The sequence below is a fragment of the Falco punctatus genome (genome assembly GCF_963210335.1).
Source record: "Falco punctatus genome assembly, chromosome: 8".
In the NCBI taxonomy this organism is placed as follows: domain Eukaryota; kingdom Metazoa; phylum Chordata; class Aves; order Falconiformes; family Falconidae; genus Falco; species Falco punctatus.
The window spans coordinates 45,436,284-45,460,020 of record NC_137588.1 but is presented as its reverse complement, the minus strand read 5'-3'; the positions used below and the strand labels follow the sequence as shown (position 1 = coordinate 45,460,020).

General features: G+C 47.9%; 1 protein-coding gene across 2 annotated transcripts in view; it reads right to left on the bottom strand.

Annotated features, from left to right (window-relative positions):
- PCDH1 (protocadherin 1) overlaps nucleotides 1-23,737 on the bottom strand; it is a 56,605-nt gene that overhangs the window by 15,136 nt on the left and 17,732 nt on the right. For both annotated transcript variants that reach the window (XM_080399457.1, XM_080399458.1), the window contains exon 4: nucleotides 13,459-13,678. In XM_080399457.1, the coding sequence (XP_080255583.1) occupies nucleotides 13,459-13,678 (220 nt within the window). The remainder of the gene's footprint in view (nucleotides 1-13,458; nucleotides 13,679-23,737) is intronic.

Genomic DNA, 23,737 nt, shown 5'->3' with positions numbered 1-23,737 from the left:
GCTCTGAAAGTGCAGCTCGGCTGGGAGATGTATCCAAGTGTTTGGCATGCTCCAAGCAGGAGGAATAGAGCAATTGTTTTAGCCTTATGCCATTGCTGTACAGACCTTCCACTGCTCCCGAGAAGGGTGGACCTCTCCCACCACCACTCACCTGCTAGTCACTCAAGTCTCCTAGCATCCTAACCACAGGAGCAAGAACTAATGCACGATACTTTAAATTTTTTAAAATTCATTTTCAGCAAGATCAGTTTTCTCACCTCACCCACAGGCTTGTGTTGGACAGGAGCGAACAGGCAGCCACAGGCGCAGCCTAGGAGTGCGTTGCAAGGTGCACCAGTTCATGTGCACAGGGACTTGGGGATACTGGTCTGGTTTTATGAGTACTCCCTGTGTTTGCTCCTTGGTGGCTGCCTTTCATTGTGTGCTTCTATTAAAGCTCTTGTGTCAAGGAGAAAAGAACTGGCATACGCATGTCTGCCTTTGAACAAAACCATTGTTAAGCTCCATCAACAATTTAATAATCTTTCACCAGCAGGACAATGAATCGGGGGAAATTACTCTTGCAGGGGGGGCCGGTAGCCACACAGCAAAGCATTGTTCCAGGCCTTTGAAGTCACATAGGTGTTTAACTGACAAAAGAAATCACAACTTTATGAAAAGGGCTTGCCTCAACAAGGGGATCTGGAAACAAAGAAAACCAAGACCACTCAGAGAGAAGCAGAGCAGGGGAGAAGGAAGAGCCTTTGGAAGAGAGTCAAGGCAGACCCCAAGGAAACTGGGAGAGGAAATGGCAGTGTGGATGTGCGCTTTGTTTTCTTTCCACAGATTTTTCCTGGGCTGTTTAAGAGTAACGTGAGCACATTCCATTGTCATTTCAAATTTTTTTCAGTCTGTTCTGACTGCAGAAACTTGCTGATTGCCTGAACCATAGCATAGACACTGAGGAGGAAAAGGCCAGATCCTTGCCAGAATTTGTGGTGGATATTTGAAGAATCGGGGGGCCTGCACTAAACTCAGGGCTGATACGCTTGGGCTGCCCTGAGGAGGAAAGGTTTGTCTGCTGATGGAGACAGACCACCACACACTAACCCGGCTGCCACACCCAGCCACAGAGAACCAAAGGCAGATGAAATCCAGCACACAGCAGTTTTGTGAGCATTAGACCAGGGGTACAGTCACGAAAATTTGGAGGAATGATCTGACACCAAATGAGGGTGCCTTGACTGCTGATTGCTTAAGATCAAGAGTAGCCCACGCAGGAGAACCTGAACTTCTGAACTACCCAGCCCATTTCTCTGCAGTGAAGAGACGTGCCATAAACACAGCTCCAAATGCATGTTATTGATGCCTCAAACTCCTACAGACTCAGAGGTTGAAAATCCACACTGGAAGCTAGATGGGGAGAGATTTTGTGGCTGGCACATGGCAGAAACCGCATACACACTGGTCAAATCCTCCTGTGGTGCAGCCAAAACACACACCAAGAAATCAACCCAGGTGGCTAACATTTCTGAATTGAACCACTTGCCATCTTGCTGGCACACGATTCCCCGCTGAGGCACTGAAAGGATTCGCAGTGTTGATAGCCACAGCTGGAGAGAAGTCACCTCCTCATGTAAAAATAGGACATATCAACACCAATGCAGCTTGCTAAAGGTGCAGCTCTGAGCAAACAGGAGGATATCAGCATGCTGATGCAAATGAGGAGGTTTAAGAACGAGGCAAACTGGTTGTGGTTTGTTTGGGAAAACCCAGGGGAAAAAACCCAACCATATCCTGATGAACACTAATCTGCCCCATGTTTGTTATTAGGATGGCAGAAAGACAATCTTGTGGAAGAATAAGAGAAAGAAGGATAATCACTTCCGAGAGGGAATATCAACCTCCAGCTACCCCTGAGTGCTGCGGTTTACACACTGCTGGAGGTTAGATGCAATAAAGTTTGCACCACTGGAGGGAAACCTGCCAGAGGCAGTCCTAAAGGCACAGAATGAATAAAACACACTTTTAAAAAGGAGTGAGGTTTAAACCTGCTGCCTAATGTCCTAGCAGGACAATGGAGATACATCATCACCTTGCATTAGAAGCAGATTGGCAAAGGGGATTTGCCAGCTCTGTCACCCCCAAAGCACAGCACAAGGGAACAGCAGGATGATCACGAGAAGATTTTGATTTCACGGTCCAACAGAGCTGTATGAAAAACTTCCAGATTCAGTCCAAGGGCATAATTTTTACAGATTGTTTTTCAAAAGAGAGAAGATGGTACTAGCAGGTCTGCTTCTTATGCATAGTCCATAGCAATAGAAAAAATGTGTGTGGCATTGAGCAAAGCAGCAGTGTACCTGTTTGAGAGAGCAGCCCAGAACTGTACAGGTAGAGAGCTCAAAAGAATCTGTGATTTGAGAGGTCTAGGATCAGCAATTGACCCTTTGAAGGAAGCCATTAATCATCATTAAGGAGGTTTATGTCCTAAGAGACCAAGAGGCGAAACAACAGGAGTCCCGTGTCTTATGGTGTGGGTTATCAAAGAGAGAAAACAGGGCTTGGAGAATGAAAAACAAAATGCATGTGGGCAGCAGGGTTTACCTGCGGCGGGGAACTGCCTGAACATGGGAAATGTTTGGGATTTGGCTGCTGAGGGAAACTGATAGGGTGAACAATAACACCAAAGCAGCATTGTTTTCAGGAAAGACAAGATATTTGCCTTCTCTCACTGATTTATCTGCATCTCTGTGGGTGCCCCTTCCTGTGTGGCTAATAAGCAGCAAGATGCTAGACACAGAATACACAATTTATTTTGCTTTTACTCATTTGCTTTCCAGATATAATAAGTCTTGCTTTTGTCAAGATCCCTGTTGTCTGAGTAATTTCACCTAAAGATCCTTAAGGAACAGAGATCTCTATATCCCTCAAAGTTTAATATCTTGGTTTTAGCTGGCATATTTTCAAGCAATAACTTACACAGCCGAAGAAGAAGAAAAAGATTACTTCTGTCTAATTGGCATTATACTAATTACCAGCAAAATACATCAGGCCAATATCACATCTACTCGCTCTCTGTCATTTTACATTCCCTACTCCATCTTCTCTTTCCTCAGCAGCTATAAAACAACACAACACGCTGTTCTGACACATCCCTGAACAAAGATCATATCCTAACCCTCTCCTCCTCCCTCTTGCTGCCTCTTTGTTTTTTCACTTCCGAGTAAGATTGTTTAAACCAGACACAGACATATAACCGATCAGAACTGCTGGTTTTATGAACTCGTGCCCATGTACGCCAGCATCGTGCTCTTCACTGCCGGACCCCTTCCCCAGCCCCAGACAGTGTTTCTTGTACAGAGGTTTTATGGCTGCCCATGTAAGAACATTTTACCTTTTATTCCCGAATAAGCATATGAACACAGGTAGACTAAAACAGAGGCACACATCCTCTCACACATGGGCCATCTGAGCTGATTTATTCCCAACTCTTGCCGGTTTACCCTAAATGATTTTAAAAATTAAATCAGTTAAACCTGATAATGCCAGTCTTAGGCTGGAGTAAGGGTCCTGAGTGTAAATCTAAGCATCTCCAAAATCTGCCACAAGCACTGTCCTCATCGTCCAGCTCGTTTTGAGGTTAGCCTGCTTTCACCTGGTTCAGAGCAGTCCTCTGCCAGACAAGAGCCCTGGTGCAGTTTTGGTGGGGGTGAGTACTGTGGAGGAACCCTTCCCAATGGACAGGATGGATGAAGCAACACTGACTGAAACAGTTTAGCCTAGCAGACATGAGCTGTGCTGGGGCAGTTGGCCTCAAAGCCCAAGAACAAGATCTGGCTCTTATTTTCTAGTGATACAGCAGTGGAAGAAGCACCCATGCAGGACTCAGTATTCATCAGACCCTGAGTGGTCCTGTCCTTCCATCAGTGAGGTGCAGCCCTCCTTTCCCACGAGGAAATCATCCCACAGGGATGAAGCCCGTTGCAGGGATTATCTGGGAAGCCTTGTGCCCGGTGCAAAGGCACAGGCCCCTTCTCCTGTGGTCTGCAGCACCAACAAACATGGACAACTTCTCACTGCATGCCTCTGAGATCTGTCTAGATGTGCCTGCTTGGGAAAACAGAGCCCTCCAGCCATGAAGTACATATACTTCCCCCATTTCTGCTTGTTGAAATCTTCTTGTCCTGTTCAGACCTGATAGAGGGCTGAGGTGTTGGAAAAGGAGCCCAGGTCCACCCACACTACCCAGGGAAGAGGGAGCTAACCACGACGTGGCTTCTCTACACCGCTGTTGTGTCAGCCCTGGCCCTGAGCAGACTGCATGGTTGCATCAGTTCACATGAAATGAGGCCTGGTTCCTGCTGGGGAACCTCAGCTTTCTGAAAGGCAAGGCAAATGCCGGGGCTGATACGGTTAGATAACCTCTGAGTCAAAGCAGCCTATCCTTGGTATCTCTCGCCAGATGCCATGACTAATGTTAGATTTATGGAGTGTCCTCTCTGCAAGTAAAGCAAAGAGCTAGCGTTACAACCACTTAATGGAGGTGACTTCAAATCAGGATGGATGAGAGCTTCTGGGAAGGAGACAGGAAGAGAGATTCATTAATAGTGAGAGCAGAAAGGATAAAATACTGGGGAAGAGCGAACATCTGAGACTGACATTTGACCTGTCTCAATAGCAAAGCCCACATTGATTTCACTGGGGATAGGAATGAATCCCTTATCCTCTATCTCATGCCTGTGAGAGGGATTTTCCACCTGAGGGATCTACACCTGACCGATCCTTCAAACTCAGGCACATGCTATTTTTATGAGAAAGAAAATGCAGTGTGAAGTCCTCAAGAAGCTCAAATAGGAAACTTCATAAGCTTCTCTAGCATTAAGTTTAAATCCAACACTAAAGCAGTACCTTTACATGTGAAGATGTACTGCCAAGCAGGAAGTTTTATAGAGACATTCAGGAGCATTCAGAGGCAGATAAAGGGGAAATAACTGAGTTAGATCACACACGAGCTGGAAATGGCATGTCAAATTACTTCAAAAGAAGCTTTCTAAGGAAACAGGTCTTTGAAAACAACAAATTGTCTGGCACTGCTGAGGGATCTTAGTTGTCTACCGCTTTTACACTTGGTCGCTTTTTCTGGTTTAGATGTATTCTAAACCTGAATGCCGACCTCATCTGGCTGCTCACTGCCTTTCTGCAAAATCCCTGCTTTCAACAAGTTCAGCTCTTTGTGGAGCCACAGAGCAGCCAGGTTAGGAAAATTGCTCTGACTGAAGAGTGATATGGCCAAAAAAAGTGATCCAGCAAAACTTCAGCCTGATCAGCTCCCCAGTCCAGTTCATCATGCAGCCAGACAAACAGCTGCGTTGGCACAACAGAGCCTGTGGCACAGGACAAGGATGAGCCAACCAAGACAGAGAGGAGGGGAGTTGCTCATTTTGGCATTCTTGCTAGCAAAATACATGGGGTGCTGGCTGTGGTTAACAGGTTCATCAACAGAAATGCTCATCACTCAGCTGCTGGCTCTCCCCCATGGATGTCACATGGACCACCTGCAACTGCTCCAGAGCACCTGTCCCAAAGGCAGGACACAAGCTTTCAAGCCCTGTTCAAATGCATATTTTGAATTGATACAGAAAACACAAAAGAAGAATCCGAAGGAACTTCATCCAGCCCCTCATTCTGAGGAAATGCTCTCTCTGGAGAGCAACATGGTACAAAGAAGGGACCCACCCTCTTGTTCCTGTCGCAGATCTGATCCTGAAAGCTTCTTCCTGTAACACAGTATAGCAAACTTGAGTTGAACGCATGAATAGTTTGAGGATGACATAAACTATTCTTTGGAAAATAGACTTTATACCAAAGAAGGAGTGTTTAGATTTGGTCCAGATAAGAATACCGTGCATGACCATTTACATGGGCATTTGCAACCATCACAGGCAAAAGCAAAAAAGACCTAAGTCCTGTGAAGACTGAGTGGCAGTAACCTGCACCTCACTTTGCAGCCACCCTATGAAGGTGAAGAGTTCCCTGTTTTAATGTCACTAGGGCTGCAGGAATGCATGTCCTGCCAGGTGAGAGCTATGTTATTGAGGTGAAATGGTGGTGGAAAGTGTTCCTGTCCTGGACTGGAGGAGGTATCTGACATTGTTTGGTCTCCCTGGTCTGGGACACTGGGAAATCCTCCTTTCCCTGGGGCAGTAGAAGTCGCCTTCCCTGCATATGGTCATTTATAGTTCTTAGATAAAAATTCTACTGTCCCATCCGTTTGCAGTTGGATCCTACAAAAGCCTCAAAGTTTGCTGTCGAGCTGACAAAGCCTAGTGAACAGGGAAGAGTGGTTCCAAAAAGCAAGGTGAGTTTTGGGCTAGCTTTCAGCACACTCTCCAAGCCTGGGGTCTCTGCAGTACTGCCCAGTAAATCAGCAAATTTAGAGCAGGGTCACTCCTGGAGATGTGCACTCACGATAGTGCAGGGTGAGGATCAAGTTGGGTAGGGCTTTCAAAGGAAGAAAGAATAAAGAATAAGAAAAATGACAGGATTTTCTCCACCCAGTAGGTTCAGAGCAGGAAGAATGTGAAGGACGTAAAAGAAGGGAGATGACACTCGCTAATTTCCATCATCTTGCTACAGAGAGCAAGAGGGAATGGAAGACATCACAGCTCAGACCAGGATCACAAGGAATAGCAGAAAACTCCAAAATCCAATCTCAAATGCAGGAGGCACACATACAACCATAGGGACCTATATATTCTACAAGAGAAGGCACCTTCCTGCTGAAATATGAAGCCTTTCGTCTCTTGAGCGTTGACTCAGAATGACTGCCCTGCCTAGATTTTTCATAATCACATAATGCAACCACAGTTCAGGGACAGAAAGAGTGAAAAAAGTAATCAGAATCCAACAGGGAAATCTGGTTCCTTCAAATAACTCCTCTAGAGGTGTCCAGGATCTGCCACAGATCTTTGGAGAACTTGAGGACAGTCTTACATGTGCAAGACCACATAATCCTATGGGACAAGAAAGACACTGTCAAATAAATTATTAAAGCTATTTTGGACAACATCTGAAGCAAGTAGCATCCTTCTTAGAAGGTCTTGAGAGGATTAAAGACATCTCTGTAGCTAGTAGTAATGTACTTGTTACTCAGTCTGGAAAAGAAAAAACAGCTGTACCCTGTTTACCCTGGGATCTTTGGTACAATTAAGGAAGGTGACCTGGTTGATGTGGCATGTCACAACTGCTCTGACCTGAATGGCTCTTTCGTAAGAGACAGTTTACCCAGACACGGGTGCTGGAAAATACGGAAAAGAAGAAATAGTGTGAGAACAAGTTTGAAATTACTGCTCAGGCAGAAATGGCATGTTGAAACCAAGATGGTGTAATCCATGACCATTTGCAATCTGCTGGATGTTGTCTCTCATGATACAAATCTTTTCCCACATCTCCCTTCAGTAGTGATTAGGAAAATCAGAAGCTGTCTTTGGGGATGAACCAACATTAAGTGAAGAAAGTAGAGAAGCTCACAATTTATTATGAATAAATGCATGCCTGTAGAGCTGAAGACCACTGAGAAACCCAGATATGATCAGTAGAACTAGATGAGATGCAGAAGATGGTCAGGGAGAGTATGCATATGCTAAACAAGAGCAGGACTTGGAAACTACTAGTAATGACAAAACATCTGCAACAAGTAATTCCAGCCCTGATGTCAACAGTCGTGTTAAAAAAGAAAGGGCGGCAGATCAGCTAAAAAAACCCGCACAAGATCTCAGCTAGAGAGGAGTCCAGGCACCAGTCAGACCCAAGCCAATGGTCCTCAGCTGGTCAGATGTGTGACTTGCTTGTCCTCAGCAAAAAAAGGGGAGACTGTGCACAGCACCAGCCAGAGACCATATCTCTTTACTTCACAGGCAGCAGCATTTATCCTGTCCTATGCTATACCCTCCGTTTTCTCCTACAAGGCGTGAGATCTTTAAGCAACAGAAGAGGTCTGTGTACCAGACAACCTATCTGGGCTCACCGTGGTGTTTGAGCAGGAACGGCACAGAGCTAGTTCGAAACCCACATCCCAGACTGGAGCCCAGTAAAAAGCATTCCTCAGCGCTCTGCAACAAAGCAAAAATGCTGCAGGGTATGTTTGAAAAAAAAATCTGCAGACTGAACATGTGCCTGGAACACTTTCTGCAAGACAAAAGGGACATTTAAAGATAATGAAAAAAAAAACCAACAAAAAAAAACCAAAAAAGAAGAATAGGTTTTAAGATCTAGAGACTTCACTCTGCCAGAGAAAAGACACAAAGTAATTTTTTTTGTCCCATCTGCTGGCTGGAAGGAACTGAACAATAGCACTGAGAACCTTAAAAGGAAGCTAATGGTTGGACTGATACTAAACAGAAGACAGGAGCTAGTAGCTTCCCAGTGCTGCAAATCCATCTCATCACCACGAGTATGAGAAGGGACCGCTGGCTTGGGAGTCCCCTTCTGAGCCACTTGCCTTCTCAAGGTGCTGTGCTATTGCAGGGTGCACACACAGCCCAGTGCTAGCCAGAAGCACCTCTGTTTGCATACGATGGACACACATGCTTGTCATGAGACTATAAAGACAAATCCTAGCAGTCACGTTATCTCTGCCTGGTTCTGCTATGGATGCCACTGAGTGCTTCTGGAGAGCTGTGGGCTATCATCTGGACACATCCACGCTGCTAAAAGCTTGTTGGCAAATGGGTGATCACACAGAGAAAAGAATTATATGAAGGAACAGAAGAATTCCAACTATAATCAGGAGTGTAGCAAAGGGGAGCAGGAGGAAAAAATCTCCCCAGGCTGCCTTCGCGAGGGTTGCCAAAAAATAGCACATACATCCAAGATGTGCCAGATGTTGCTGCTGCCCAGGAATGGGGCTGCAGGTCTCTGGTGGTGTCATGAGCACACGGCAATGGCTGGGAGGAGTGTGAGGAAGGGTGGGAGGAAAGGAAGAGAGACCCAGCTGCCAAAATGTCTTGCCTCGGCTCTGCTCACAGTAAGGGACTTGACACAGTTTTTGAGTGTATCAAAAAGAACTTTAAATGTTGACTTGCTTGCATGTGATCTACAAGCATGCATCAAGTGAGGTGTATTCTAATATCATAAGCTTCAATGGAAAGAAACGGGAGCTAGAGAAGGTCAAGCAGAATTTAAGCATAGGCTTGTGAAACCAGGGGCAGGGAGGATCTACCATTGGCAAGGCTCATCAGAGGCTTCACGTACTTGCCACCATTTGCAATCTGCTGTCAGAATGGGCTCTTTCCAAAGAAGTGCTTCCGTACAGCCATGGTGAGATGAAGAAATCACAGGGTGAAATTTTACGGCCTGTGTCATGCGGGGGGTTAGACAAGCTGCTCCTTCTGGCTTCACAATGCATCAGCCTAGCAATCTCTCTTGAAACAAAGAAAAATCTGGACCAAAAGGGTTTTATTAAGTCCAGCAGTCAAACCCTGGAAGTGGTATCTCAATTCAGTTGTTCAAGCTGTGCTGAGGTGTACAGAGAAAGTAGGAGTCCGTAAGAAAAAGGCTGGTCTTGTCAGAAAAGCCTATGGCCGTGAACCAGGCAAGAGGGTTTTATATCTAGCGTTGCCACAAAGTCCCAAAGCCATGCTGCTCGCATCTCGTACGTCACAGCTGCCCGGAGGCAGACGACGCAGCCTTGGCTTCGCCGTCCAGGAGCAGCTGGAGACCTGCCTCATGACTCAGGAGTACTGAGATGCTATGGTGGCTCTCACCTTCCAAGAAGAGCAGACCGAGAAGCTGCCAGCTCTTCCGGGGGTCACCCAAAGCTAGCAGACATCTCAGAAATGCAGATTATAATTTTCTATTTCATTCCCTACCTATGGTGGAATTTCTTCCCTGGAAGGAGAGCTATGAGGATAAACTCATTAACATCTGTGAAGTACAGATACTACTGCATCAAGTGCATTGCAAAAGCTCATGAGATGATTGTTAATTACATATTCAGTGTGGGGTTGTAACGGCATGCATTAAAAATGGCATGGGGTCCTCATTTCAAATAACAGGGATAAAACAGATTAAACATTTGCCCCTGTCCTCTGGGCTGAAGAACATAATTCCGAAATATTTCATCCAATATATCATCATCTCAGGTACCTTTGTACCACACAGGGACAGAGTGAAATGCCTTCATGTAGCATTTCCTAAATTGCACATATTTGGTCCTGTAATCTTACTAAATTCTCTCCATCGTCAACTGAGAGAGACTGGCACTTTCATGATCCAAGCTCTGCATGCATTATGGCAGGGCAGATCCTCTGAAGAGCAGAATCACTCCCAGGTTCCTTCCAACTAAAGCAAATCTGTGATACAGGGGGAGCAGATGTCTTTAGCAAAAGCAACGGGTGGCCTAGTGGGAGACTGAGCTTAGTTCCCAGCTCAGTGTACCCCACAAAAGTAGATAACAGCATGGCAAAATGTTGGGGAGGAAACAGTGGGCAGCTAGGTAAAATACCAGGGATGACAAATGCCTGGGATGACTGAGGAGCTGGCACATCAGTGCCAAGATACTGGAGAAGTCTTCATCAGAAACATCGTAATTCCTCCTGAAAAGGACCTGGCTCAGCCCCTGCAATACAGCATTTTACTGCAGTCTGCACAGTAAAAAGTGTCCAAAAAAGGAGGACACTGATATGTGTGTTAATCAAGTGAAGAACCATCTACAAAGAAAAGGCATGGATCTGTCTTCCAGTTGAAAAGCTATAAATAGCCTTCCATAGTTGCTTATCAGATTGGTTCGGCTGCAGGGATAATCTCCTGGAGAAAGCAATGGAAGCCCTGTTATGTTGGATATTTATAACTAGATGAAAGCCTAGAAAATGCACAGTCGTGTCAGTCTTGCGCTCATGCCGTGAGATAGGGTGTGTGGGATCCAATTCGTCTCTCGGTTTAATATAAGGTCAAGAATGGCTTAGTCTTCCCAGCTTCACAAAAAAACAAAATCTGATCTCTTTGAGGGGATCGTGCTGCTTGAGCAGCTGCAGAAGCCAAGACAAGGGCATGGTGAGACAGTCCCAAAAAAGGTCATGATGGTCCCACATCACTGGAGACTCTTTGCAGAAAGCAAGACGTGACCCTTCTCTGGACAAACAAGACAGAGAGGTCTTGTTTACACCATGGAGCGATCTGATGTGCCACATCTCAGGCAGGCAGACCGTGGGAAACACAACTCTGATGAACTGACCTAACACGATCAGTACCTCCTAATCTCCAAATCACCTGGCCTGGTGCCAGTGTCCCCTAATAGTCTGCTTAACGGATCATGACCCTGACCCCAGCCCCTCAAGTTCATTGAACTGCCTTTGCCAGATTATCTGCAGAGCACCAGGACCAACTAGGGTTAATGCCAGTAGATTCCCCAGAGCCTTGGCCTGCCATGGCCTCTGCACTGCACCTGGTTTATACAGGCCAGGATGACTGCTGGAAGCATTGGAGCCTGACTGCCCAACCACCACCACGTGAAGGGAGTCAGGCCAGGCTGGGGGATAGCGAGCAGAAGAGGGTTATGGTTATCCCCTGCAAACCTCTGTAGAGCTTTGGAAGCTCATGGATGGGTGTGTGGTGAGTTCTGTCCTTCTGGGTTGTGGACATACACAGGGTCTCTTGTGCAAAGGTAGGGAGCTGCCTGATCTTTAGGGCAGGTTGGGTTTTGGTGATGCCGTGCCTGGGTGCTCGGTCCCTGTGGAAGCTACTGCTCCAGGCAGTGTCCCCTAGCCTTCCTCAGGTCTGCTCATCCCCACCAGGCAGACAATGAAGATTCCAAGGACTACAGGCAGCCCTCTCTGTCTTCCATCTCCTGCTGCAGATGCTCCAGGTCCTCCTCCTTCTACTTTTAGCCCTGCTCCTCCCTCATCAACTCTGGGTTGCTTGTCACCTTCAGGGGATCAAACTTTCTTATTCCAGGTGCATCATCATCATTGCCCTGCCATATCCTTTAGCACAGCCATGTGGCATCTCCTCACCCACGTGTCCTTCCAGCCTTCCTTGCAGGCACTTGGGAAGTCCAGTACTGTCCATCCTGTGCCAGAACTCCAGGAACCTCTCCATACTACTTTTCCCAGTTGACTGACTAGTACTTTCGGGAAGAAAATGATGTGCACAACAGGAGGATGCCTCATATTGCAAGAGCAACAAATGGATTTGGGAACCCTGCCAGACCTGGCACCACCATGCCTTGCTTCAATGGTTGTAGCATTGTGAACTCCAGTGTCACTCCAGGAACTAACCTGGGAAGAAGGAAGAGATGCTCCACCAGACCTTCAAGACCACAAATCTCCCTGGGCCCCATTCGCTCCTTAATAGGGGGACCCAGCAGCTAGACCAGCTCCCTAGACCAGCTGAACACACTCTCAGTCATTTTCACACCACACACAGACCTGCCTCCAAGTCAAGGATGCTCCCAGAAGCAGGAGGAGACTTCAGGAGAACCCTTTGCACCTCTTTTTTTTCCCTCCCAGAGTTTTCTTTGAATTTGCCAGCTCCATGCAACCTCCCCTCAGTACACGAGCACAGAAGGCAGCAGGTACAGGAAAGTAGATGTTATGTGCACAGCCAGAGCCAAGTCCAAGGAAGCAACTTAAGCTGGCCAGAAAAGATAGCTTGGGGAGTGGGCTCATTGAGGGTAGTCAGGCAGGCAGCACAGAGGCAGCACAAGGAGCGGAACTGGGGTTGAAGCTGCGCCAGGGCGGGGAAAACCAGCTCTCCCACAGTGAGATCACAGACACCTCCGGTGAGGTTCTCAGGTAAAGGTGGACCCAAGCAGGAGGTGACCTGAAGGGCCCAATGAAGGCAAGACATGTCACTCTCGGGTTTGCCACCACCACACTCTCTGACCCTCGACTCCATCTCTCTCCTTGCCCCAGTCTGTGCCACTAAACCTGCTCTCCCGCTCTGCTCCCCGGGCAACTCCCACGGCTCCAACACCCACCACAGCACCAAGAGCTGCATCACGCTCCACCTGCCTCTGCACCCCTGTCCTGCCACAGGGGCAGGTACCCATGGGACCACCTGACTGCGGCATGCAAGCTCTTCATCGGCTGGGCTGCAATGCCCTCCCCATGACCCCTGCACTGCCATCTTGGACCATCCTGCTGGGCCCCCTGTCTACATCATGCCAAACCTACCTGCCCCCTGCCAAACCCATCTGCCTCCTTGACTCTTCCCACTCCCACATCTTCTAGCCTCTCCCAGACCTCCCCTCCCTCACTCCCATCTGCCCTCCCCACCATGTCCTTGCAGCTCTCTTGCTTTGAGCCTCACCTCTTCTCCAGCCCCCCAGCCCCACGAGACTTAAGCGTGACAAGCCTGTCCCAACCAAACTCCTCGCCCCATCTCACCTGCACCAGGGGAGGTGCAGCATTGGGGATCAAGAGCCTCAGGCACAGGGTCCCTGGGGAGGGGGCAGGCACACATGCCGCAAGCACATACCGTTCTCAGGGTGCTCCATCTCCCCGATGCTGCCATCGGGCGTGGTGCGTTCATAGTGATCCTCAGGCAGGGCTAGTGGCCCGATGCGGGGCCCTGATGATGATTTGCTGCTTGGAGTCTCTGATTCCTCCAGCCCGCTGTCGTAGTAGCTGTGCTGGGAGGGATCCTGCAGGTCCTGAGCCTGGCTGGCTGCAGAGAACGTCACTCGGCGATGAGGTAACTGGGAGAGAAGAGAAAAGCTGTTGTATCACCCACCCAGCAGATGAAGGCAAAGGCAGAGGGTCATCAAACCTGATCCCTAAACAGAGGCAGAGGGCTCCTGCCCAGTGCTCCCAACATGAGCAGGGTCCATCATCAGCCCCCTGCAGCCAGACCAACAGACGTGGTGCTGGGCTCTACCCCAACCATAGCACCCTATCAGGCATCACCTCACACAGGGAGCACACCTTGCACAGTCCCTGTGCTCCCTGATCCAGCAGCTCCCTCCACAGCTCGTGCTCCAGCCTCCCTTTCCACCCAGAGACAGCCCTGGGCAGGTGGCCCTCTCCCATGACAGGCAGGCTCCAGAAAGGCCACCCATTAACACAGCATCCTGAATCACCGGCTCACAGCCCACCCTTCATCTGGGGTCTTCACTTTGCACTCAGACACTGCATGCACCCTCTCAGAGACCTACCTCGCCAAGCCCACCCAATAACCTCTCTAATGGGGTCACTGCCCAGCACAGAGCTAAGATGACATCATCCTTCACCTTCCAGCCTCTCACCTGACACCATCTCTCATCCTAAGAGGTTCTGCATCAAGGGTCACCATTGCTCCTTTTGTCTGCTTGTTAAACATTTCAGAGACCTTACCTCACACTTTCTCTTCCCAGCTTTGCCTCGTGCTTGGGAGGAGCTCCCTGCAAACAGCCATTAAGCTACATCATTATCCTCCTCCAAATCCTTCCATAAAATCCTTCTTTGTTGTGATTACCAAGGAGTGGAAAGGGTAGCACAAGTTCACAGGGCAAGAGCAGGCTGATGCGTGCAGAGAATGAAACACACACACCAAAAGAAGCAAAAGACACAAAATCACCCATAAATGTAGTAAGGAGCCTAAGAAAGGAACTATTCGATGGGGATCTGAAGGTGATCAGTAGAGAGAGGAACCAACACACCATTTAAGCTTTTTTGCTGATGTCTTTACTAAAACTGAGTGGCAATCAGGCGTCCCACACAGCTAGCACCGATGAGGAAGGGGAAGGAATTGAGCCTAACTGAGGGAAGGAACACACAGGGAGCATTTAGATGAGCTAGCTGCTTTTAGGTTGGTTGGACCTGATTAAATTCACCCCAGGTGCTTAGAGACCTGATTTAAGTAACTTCAGAGCTGTTAGGGTTTTTTTTCTTCTTCTTCTTCTTCTTTTTTAATATGTTTTTAAAGAATTTGTAGAGAATCAGGCAGCTTCCAGAAGACTGGAAGTAAGCTAAAATAGCGCCTGTCTCTAAAGATGAGAAAAAAGAAGAGCTGGAGAATTATAAAACAGTTAGCTTAATTTCAGTTCCTGGAAAAATACTGAAACAGATAAAAGAACTCTTTGTAAGTACCTATAAGATAACAAGAAAATGAGTAACAGCCACTGTAGGTTTCTCACAAACAAACATGTCAAGCCATTGAACTTCTTCCTTTGAAAAGGCATCAGGCCTTGTGGATGGAGGAGGAGCAGTAAATGTTATATCTTGACTTTAGGAAGATTTTTGACACTATTCTAGATTATTTTCTCATAAGTAAAACAGGAAAACAGTGTAGGTGGAGCACAGTACTTCTCTGCTCAGGTAATACAGTGCAATCCACTGCAGGGCATTTGGAAAGTTGTATTCAGAAAGTAATTACTGAAGACAGGCCTTTCAGCCAGGACGATGTATCAAATGAAATTCTTTGGTTGTGTCCCGAGTCCATCACTAGCCTGTATTTTCATTAACTGCTTGGATGACAGATGTGGAATATATCTGTCACATTTGCACACTTGCGAAAAATAATCACCGCGCAAGCAGCAGGCTGGCTGAAGGATTGGGGGTTACAGCAGATCACGGGTTGACTATCCATCAGCCGTGTCAATCTCTCACCGAAAAATGCATCTATATTGGGATGCGTAAACAGGCATTTTGTCTTTAAGTCACTCTGGGATCTGTCTGTGGCTGGGCTCAGCCAGGAATTCGGCAGGAATTCGGAAGCAGAGCTGTGTCCAGTCTGGCCACTGCTTTCAAGAACGTGTGCACCAGTTCAGCAGAGGGGAACAGAAACAGCTGTCAGAAGCCATGACAAAACATAAAAAGACTGAAGAAACTGGTCTGGGGAAAAGAAGGCTAAGGGTGGCAAAGGCAAGCCCCTAAAAGCCTTCTGCAAAGAGAAAGCTGCTGCTTTTGACCATGGACAGGCAAGAAGGGATGGCCTTCAGCTGCAGCAGGCAAGACGGAGGTTAGCCGCTATGGAAAAAAACAGTGCTAGATTTAGCCAAGTGCGATAGAATGCCAAAGCAGAAGGTGCAATGTGTGTCATGAAGGGATAGGCAGGCACCTCTCAGGTCTTCGTGTGTCTGGAGGAGCTGAGGTGAGGGCAGCCCTGCCTCAGCACAGCTGTGTGCAGATGACCCTCCAGAGTCACTCCCAGCCCACTCTGCAGGCTGTGTCGCTGTGTAAATCTGCAGCAGCCTCCACCGCACAGGTGTCTGCCCACCAGGCCAGGTAACGTGTCCCACAGCTTGCTCCTGGACCCTGCCTGCCTGCCTGAAACCGCTTTCCTCCGCCACTGCAGCTTATCCCTAGCTAGAAGCTTCTGCTTTCACTCTGCATTTGTAAAAACCCCGAAACAACTAGGGCTCCTTGGGGTGCCTGTAATAATACAAACAGCCTCAGAAACCCAGTCTGTGACAGCTACTATCCCTCCCCTGAGTGGTCTCCTTCCAAACAGCATCGGTTTTACCTAAAAAACACCTCCTTTAAATGTCAGATCCTGCCTGGCAGCCCTTGAAAGGGCTCTCCTCACTGCAGGGCAAAGGCAATCCACATTCAACCCCACTCCCCTCCAACCCAGCACGGCACTGGCAGGGGTTAGTGCCCCCCTTGCACCCCGTGCGGTGCTAGTAGCTTGTGCCTGGCTGAAGCTCTCCACCCAGAGAGCCTTGTTCTGGAGTCAGGGAAAGACACTGAATCAATTTGTCTGGCACTGACTTACAGAAATTGGGGTTTGTTTGACCTTTCTCTGCTAGGTTAAAGAGCCTTTCAGCACGCAGTGTTTTCTACACAAGAAGTTGCTTGTACATCAAGGCACACCTCAATCTTTTTTAAGAAGTTAAACAAACTGGGTTCCTTAAGTCTCAGCCTACAAGCCACCAAGTCAGTTTTGTGGTCCTCATCTTTACTTGCCCGTTTTCCCCCATTCCTCAGCAGAGGCAATGCCTGCAGAACTGCTAGTGCCATCTCACCAGGGCTTTCTGCAGAGCCTTGCTTCTCCTCCTGCCTCTCAGTTTTTTTCGTCTGAGGACTGTATTAGTCCTTTGGCGGAAGCACCGCAAGTGCTCACACTGAGCTACTCATGCAGTGTGACCCTTAAATCCATTTTAAAGTCAGTGCTTTCCAGGATATAAACCAGCATTCCCTATTTCTCAATGTACAGCCTTGCATTTGGCTCTGTTAAAATGCACTTTGTTTAAATGGGCCCAGTTTACCAAGCAATCTGGATTGCTCTGCATGACTGCTCTATCCTCATCATGATCTCCCACTCCACCAATCTCCGTGTCAGCTGCAAATTTTATCAGCGGTGATTTTATATTTACTTCCAGATCGTTGATTACAACATAGAATGGCAGCGGGCACAGCACTGCTGCTGAAGAGCTCCTCCGGGAGAACCTCATTCCACGAGGACTCCCAACCAGCGACTGCTTTTCTTTGCTAAGCTCTTGATAAACCAGATCTTCATCTATCTAACAGTGCTTTACTTATAATAAGTAGTGTTAAATAATAATAATAACAACACCAACACCACCACATTATTAACTCAGCATCTTTATCAAACTCCAAGTTGATCAGCTGCATGCTGTAACCTCACACCAACATACAACCAGTTCTGCTGCTTCAGACCCACAGCTATGCCTGGAGCAGATCCTGTTCCCCACAGTGGCAAGGAGCAGATGCATAAGGAAAGGTTTAAGAGCTGGACCTGTCATGTAATGACACTGCCCAGTATCCCTTCCCATCAAAACACATTGACTGACGTCAATGCTATTTCCATCATTGAGTTTCCTGCCTCAGCTATTAATCCAGTTGTTCCCCAGGGCTGGTGAGGACAGCCTGCTCTGCACCCAGCATCCCCATCACTATTCCAGCTGCTCTCCCACTCCTCCTAGCCCATCCTGGGGTCCCCAACTCCCTTAACACCCCTGGATCAGAGAGCTCCTACTCCAGGCCTTTGAAGACTCTTCGGAAAAAATTATTTTATTTGATTATTTCAAATATGACTATTTCAAGGAGATGATATTTTGAATGTCTTTGCTGGTTACCAATGCATTGGCACATACTGCATTCTATGTTGTTATGTCTCAGTCCAAATTAGTAGACCTATTTATTGAATACTTTTGCATTTTTCTACATAATTAACAATTTTGCAATTTCCATTTGGAAATTACAGTTACTGGATTCCACCTCTTGCTAGCACATTTTTTAAAGTGCTCCTTATTGTGTTTGGCTTGTCAAAATTGATTTTCCCCCAATGTCTTTGGCTTTCCTTGTCAATGTTCTGCACTCCATAACTACTCATTTCTACTAATTGCTATACACTGCCTCCCTTTCCCCCCCCACTATTTACTGTTTTTCTATTTCTAACTGCTGTCTCCACCTTGCCACTGCACTAGAATGGGATCTGGGGCAAAGCTGTCTATTTTCTTAACTGAGGAATTGTGGCTCTGAAAAATCTCCTTCCAAGGGCTCCCCAGTACTTGCTCTGATACTCCTGATGGGGAGACCCGTGTGTGCCAGCGGGCATACCAGAGGGGCATGCCGAGCCCCCGTCCCCCGCTTTCCGCAGCGAGCACTGGCCCCGGCGGCTTCCCCAGCACACCGCGGTGTATGCTCTGATGAAAACATTCATCCCCTGCTAAGTCCTGCGGGTTTCTGTGGTACTGCAGCTCAGGTTTTTTTCCTGAGCAAGGAATCGTTTGTAGCTCGTACGTTTAATGACCCCCATCCTCTGTGAAGTGCTCTCACACCTTTTTGAGTCCACACCTGCTTCTGGCCTCCATGGCATCCTGCAGCAATGAACTCTACATGGAAAAAGCACTTCCCTTTGGTTTTACATCTGCTGCCTGGTAATTTTTCCTTGAACTTCTCCTACCTGCAGGGTTATGAGAAAACATGAGTAATTGCTTCTCGCTCTACCCCTTTCCAATTTCACAGATCCGCACTGCATCCTGCTCCACTGTGTCCTCTGCGAGCTGCAGCGTGCGAGTACGTGCAGCCTGTCCTCCTGCAGACACTGGGCAGGTCAGACCAGCTTTGCTGCCCTTCTTTCCACCCGGGCCAGCTCTGCCACTGCCTTTCTGCAATGGGGAATTCAGGGTCACGCCCATGGTTCCAGTTTTGGGGTTCATCTGACAGTAGCAGGGACTTGTTTTAATGAGAAATTCTCTCAGGCTTTCCCCAGCAGCCTTCCCCAGCCTGCCTGGTCCTGGCAGCACACCCCAAACCCCCCCAATACCAGCCCCTGCCAAGGGGCTTCTCTATCCTGATGTCATTTACCATGAGGGTCCTCACCCACAGATGCTGGAGGGGGACTAAGGAGACCCCCTCCCTCCTCAGTCCCACTCTGCTCCCTCCTGCCTGTTCCCTTCACCACAAACCTCTCATTTGGACCCTGCTCCAAGCTGATTCTCCTGGCTAAACCTGGGGAAAACAAACCCAGCCAAAGTGAGAGCAGTGCTACGAGGGAAGAGGGCTGCAGGGTGCTACACCAGCTCCCCGCAAATGTGCAGCATCACCCCCTGCACAGAAGGCATGGACCAAGCGGCAGGAGATGCGGTCCCATCTGACAGACCAGAAATTGCACTGTTCACAAAGGAAACCTTAAAATCCACCCCAGGCACCCTTTTCCTGCCAACAGGAATGGTGCAGTGCAACAGCCCCCACAGAGGTGAGCCACCCTGCTCCCCCTCCCTTCCCCAAGCGCCGAGTAATGCTGGAGTGGTGGAAATATCAAAATTGTTAACTACCTCGCTGCTGATCCGAAAGCAGGATCCGCGGCTAATGGGCTCATCTGGCAGCCTCCAATTGCTCCTGCGCCTCCCCACATGCCAGAAGCCTCAACGGCCTTTCAGCCAGCTGCCAAAGGAGCTTGCTTCCCCAACAGCCACCACAATGCAGCAACTCACAGGGCTGAAAGTGAAAGGCAATGTCAGACCCAATGCCCAGAATATAAAAATAAGTGACAAGGGAGCCATTGTAGCACATGAGTCAGTCAACTTCAGATTAATTCATGAACCCCTCTCTTTTACAAACCAACCTGGAGCTACGCAACATCCCTGGTTACTGAAAAAATGAAAAGATAAGACCAGGGACCATGCTCCAAACTACACAGATCCAGCTTTTCATGTATGGAGGCTTTGCTGCATGTGGGAATTATTTTATTTGCTAGTGTCATGTCTGCAGATGAGTACAGCTCCAGCGCAATGCAACACAAGCTTCGGAGCAGGAGGCTGAGGGGAATATTATGCCCATGGAAACCAGGGCAAGCCTCAAGGAAAGCTGGACCTGAATTGCCAAGAACCATCCAGGGCAACGCTCTAGCTCTAGGAAACAGGACACAAGCTCAGCTCGTGGCTGTAAGCAGTCGACCATTTTATGGCTTGTCTGAGCAACAGCACGTGCTTATGCCGGTGTTCTGGGGTGAGGATGGAATCAGAGCAGATAGCTCTTCCCATCCTTTCCCATGCAGCACACCATCCAGCCTCTGCACTGATTTTTGGAGATGAAAGCCTGCAAAGGCATCTCCCACTCCTCCTGCACCCACCCCGATGCCCAGGGCTGTCATACCTGCACATGATGTGAAGAGCTCACAAGGTGATGTGGCACCAGGTAGAGCAGCACAGTGAGGGAGAGTGTTTGCATACAAGCAGCAAAGGCAAATGCTGCCCTGGCTTGGTGTCAGCCTCCTAGAACCCATGGTAACCCTCCACTCCTCAAGGACTGCACTTCTTCCCCCTGTGCCCCTCTGGTAACCTTCATGGTCTGGGAGTTCTGTCTGCCCCAGAGGTCCCTTTCTGCCCTGCCACAGCATCTCCAGGTCCAGATTTTCAGAGTCTCAAGGGCTAACTGTCACTTTGTAAAGTGGGCCAAAGCATGCCAGGGCTGCAGTTCCCAGCAGTACTGGGTTGCCCCCTTTTAGCACAACACAAAGGAATTGAGGAAAGAGCTGGTGCAGTGCAAGGGAACAGGTCCCAGGGGCTCTGCTTGCTTTGGACAAAGGAGGGATGGAGCAATCAGACAGCACAACTGCCTGCGTGCAGCTCCAGCTGTCCCAGAAACAAAGGATGGAGATAGACGGACCGGACCCAGCTCAAGCAAAGGTGTGGTCTATTCACAGGGCTAAGTCCCCTCCTGCATTCAAAAATCATTCAGGCCTTGCCAAAGTTTTGTCATGGAAGGTGGTGTCTCCGAACAAGCACTGCTATTCTGAACAGGACTACTAGCAGACTGAAAGGGCCACTTTTCTGATCTACCAGTCTGACGATTTGCTGGGGTCACCTCCATCACAGATGCTGTGGTTGCACAAGGCACATTAGCAATGGGGCTGACAGTTCTGGTCCACCTGATGTTCACGAGATCTCGTTTGACGGCTGTGCTCTACCCACAAATCCTTGTGTCCATCCCCAGTGTCTGAAGTCAGGGCTGTTCCCAACAACCCTTCAGCTCCTTCACTGTTGGCAAATGAAGTTGCAGAAGGAATCCACAACTGGAGGAAAGACTCACAGGAATTCATATGAATTACACCTCCCAAAACCAGGTATTACTTTGGGATTATCTGAAAAGCAACTGCTCACCCTTCTAAGTGGCTGTTCGCATGGCTTCCATTGCTGACAATTAGCAGGTGCTGACCTTGCAGTCAGAAAAGAGGTGCCACAAGTCCTGCTGAAATAATGATAGCAGAACAGCCATCCTAAAATGGACATCAGATCCCAAGGCACCATTTAATGAATAAATCTGGGTAAAATGTGGGCTGACTCCACACAGGTGCCCTGAAGCCTCCTGAAATTTGCATGCTGCTTAAAGAAGCCGCCAAAGCCCCGTGCCAACCTGCCTGGTCAGATCGAATTTATCTAAGTCATAGCAAGATCTAACGCAATTAGAAACCCATTTAGACAGCCTCAGGACAGAGATTGCCTAACCTCTCAGCCTATCAGAGCTCTGAGCCCATCAAGGATGTGCAATTTGGCTTTTCTTTGGTTGAAACGAAGACTGGAAAGGAAAATATGGAAATAAATCATCTGAGGAGTCATAAAATCTAAAGGGGTCATAATCTTTACGGAATAATGTCTAAATTGGACTGACCGTGGTGTCCTGAAATGTCTATCACCTTCAAGCTGATAATAGAGCCATTTTGTAGATAGCTGGTGCACAGCGGAAATTGCTCGGGACACAGAAGGAGGTCTCATAATCACGTTAAAACCATCTGAAGATCCCAGGGAGGAAAAGGTTCCAGGACTGGGAGCAACACTTGAATAAAGCCCTCGAGGAATCCAACAGCTGTAGAGTGGGAAAATAATGCTGGGAAAATAATGAGCTAATCTGGCTCCCAGTTGCACCCAGCAGAGCTGACAGATAGTACTGAAAGCTCTGGGGAAAGCAGGGGGTCCCAAGCCATAGACTCGGGACTCTTAAAAAAAGAGACATAACCACAAATGCTTCAAGGGAAGACTTGCATGAAAAAAACGTCAATTTGTTAAAATCAGATAATTTTTCAACTGAGTTTCTTGTTTCAAAGTTGGGGCAGGAGGGATATCTTTGCTGACATGTAAAAATGAAAAAAATGCTCTTGCAAAGGGAACTTTCCCTTCAGAATTCAAGCCAAGTATTAATTACAAAGCTAAATTCAAAAAGGTCAGTCAGAATCACGGCTTTAGAAATTACTAGGAAATATATATATATTTATACCTCTGTATCCGTTGATTGACTTGAGCCAAATTAGGGGAAAAAATTATCTTTTTTTGCAGGTTGTTTTTTTCAAATTGAAAATTTTCCTCTGTTTTCTAACCACCTCCATTTCCATATGCAAAGGGTAGAAGCTTTTCCTGCTTGGTCACAGAATTGGTCAAGTGTCTATTCCAGGAGTCTGTGCACCAACGCGCTCTAGCCATTGGCAGAGCCTTCGCTTTAGTGGTCTGCAACCAACCCGCACCTAATGATGAATAATGGGACTGGGTAAGACAAGCCTTCATTTGGAGAGATCAAACAGGTAAGGCAAGTAATATTGTAAGTAATATTGTTAAGGCCACCTATCTTGCCTGCATGAGTCTAGCTTTACTACTCTTACTGGCACAAGCCCCCCAGTACGAAGGAGCTGAGGACAGATTGCTTTTACCTTGCCCTCAAATTCTGGGTGAGCCGTCAAGTCCTTGGGCCAGACTTTGCAGATCGTGGCTCAAAAAAATTACCTGAGCATTAGAGGTTTCTGAGCTCTCTTCTCTAGGCATCACATCCTGAGAGTCCCTAGTAAGCTATGATCTACTTTAAATCCTTAGAAAAAACAGCCCAAACTCCTTCAGGCACTCCCAGAGTCTTGAATCACAACACCCCAAAAGGTCTTGCCCAGCCTGAATGATAACGAAGGGCTCTTCAAACATCTGAAATACTGATTTTGCTTTCTGCTGGGCTTGAGTGCTTTTGATGAAGAAGCAGAAAGATTAACAGATTAGTGTAAGAGGAACATCAGACTACATCAGCAAGACATTTAGAGCACGAACTCAGTCCTGAGCTCAGACAAGAAGTTCCCCCCCCCAGCAGGGATGAATAACTGCCAGTCTCCCTGGCAGCAGCTTTGCAGCTGCTCAGGAGCATCAGGGAGTTTGGAGCATGTGAGAACCCAGCCATGTGGGAGCTAAATAGCTCCAGGCTTTCAGGTTTTTCAGGCCTTTAGAGATGTCTCAGAGGAGCTGAATCAGGGCACTCTGCTCCGACAGCTTCGCTGCAGAGCAGGATCAGTTCCAAGGGAGAGGAGGTGATGCGCTGCCCTCCCAACATGATGGCTCTAA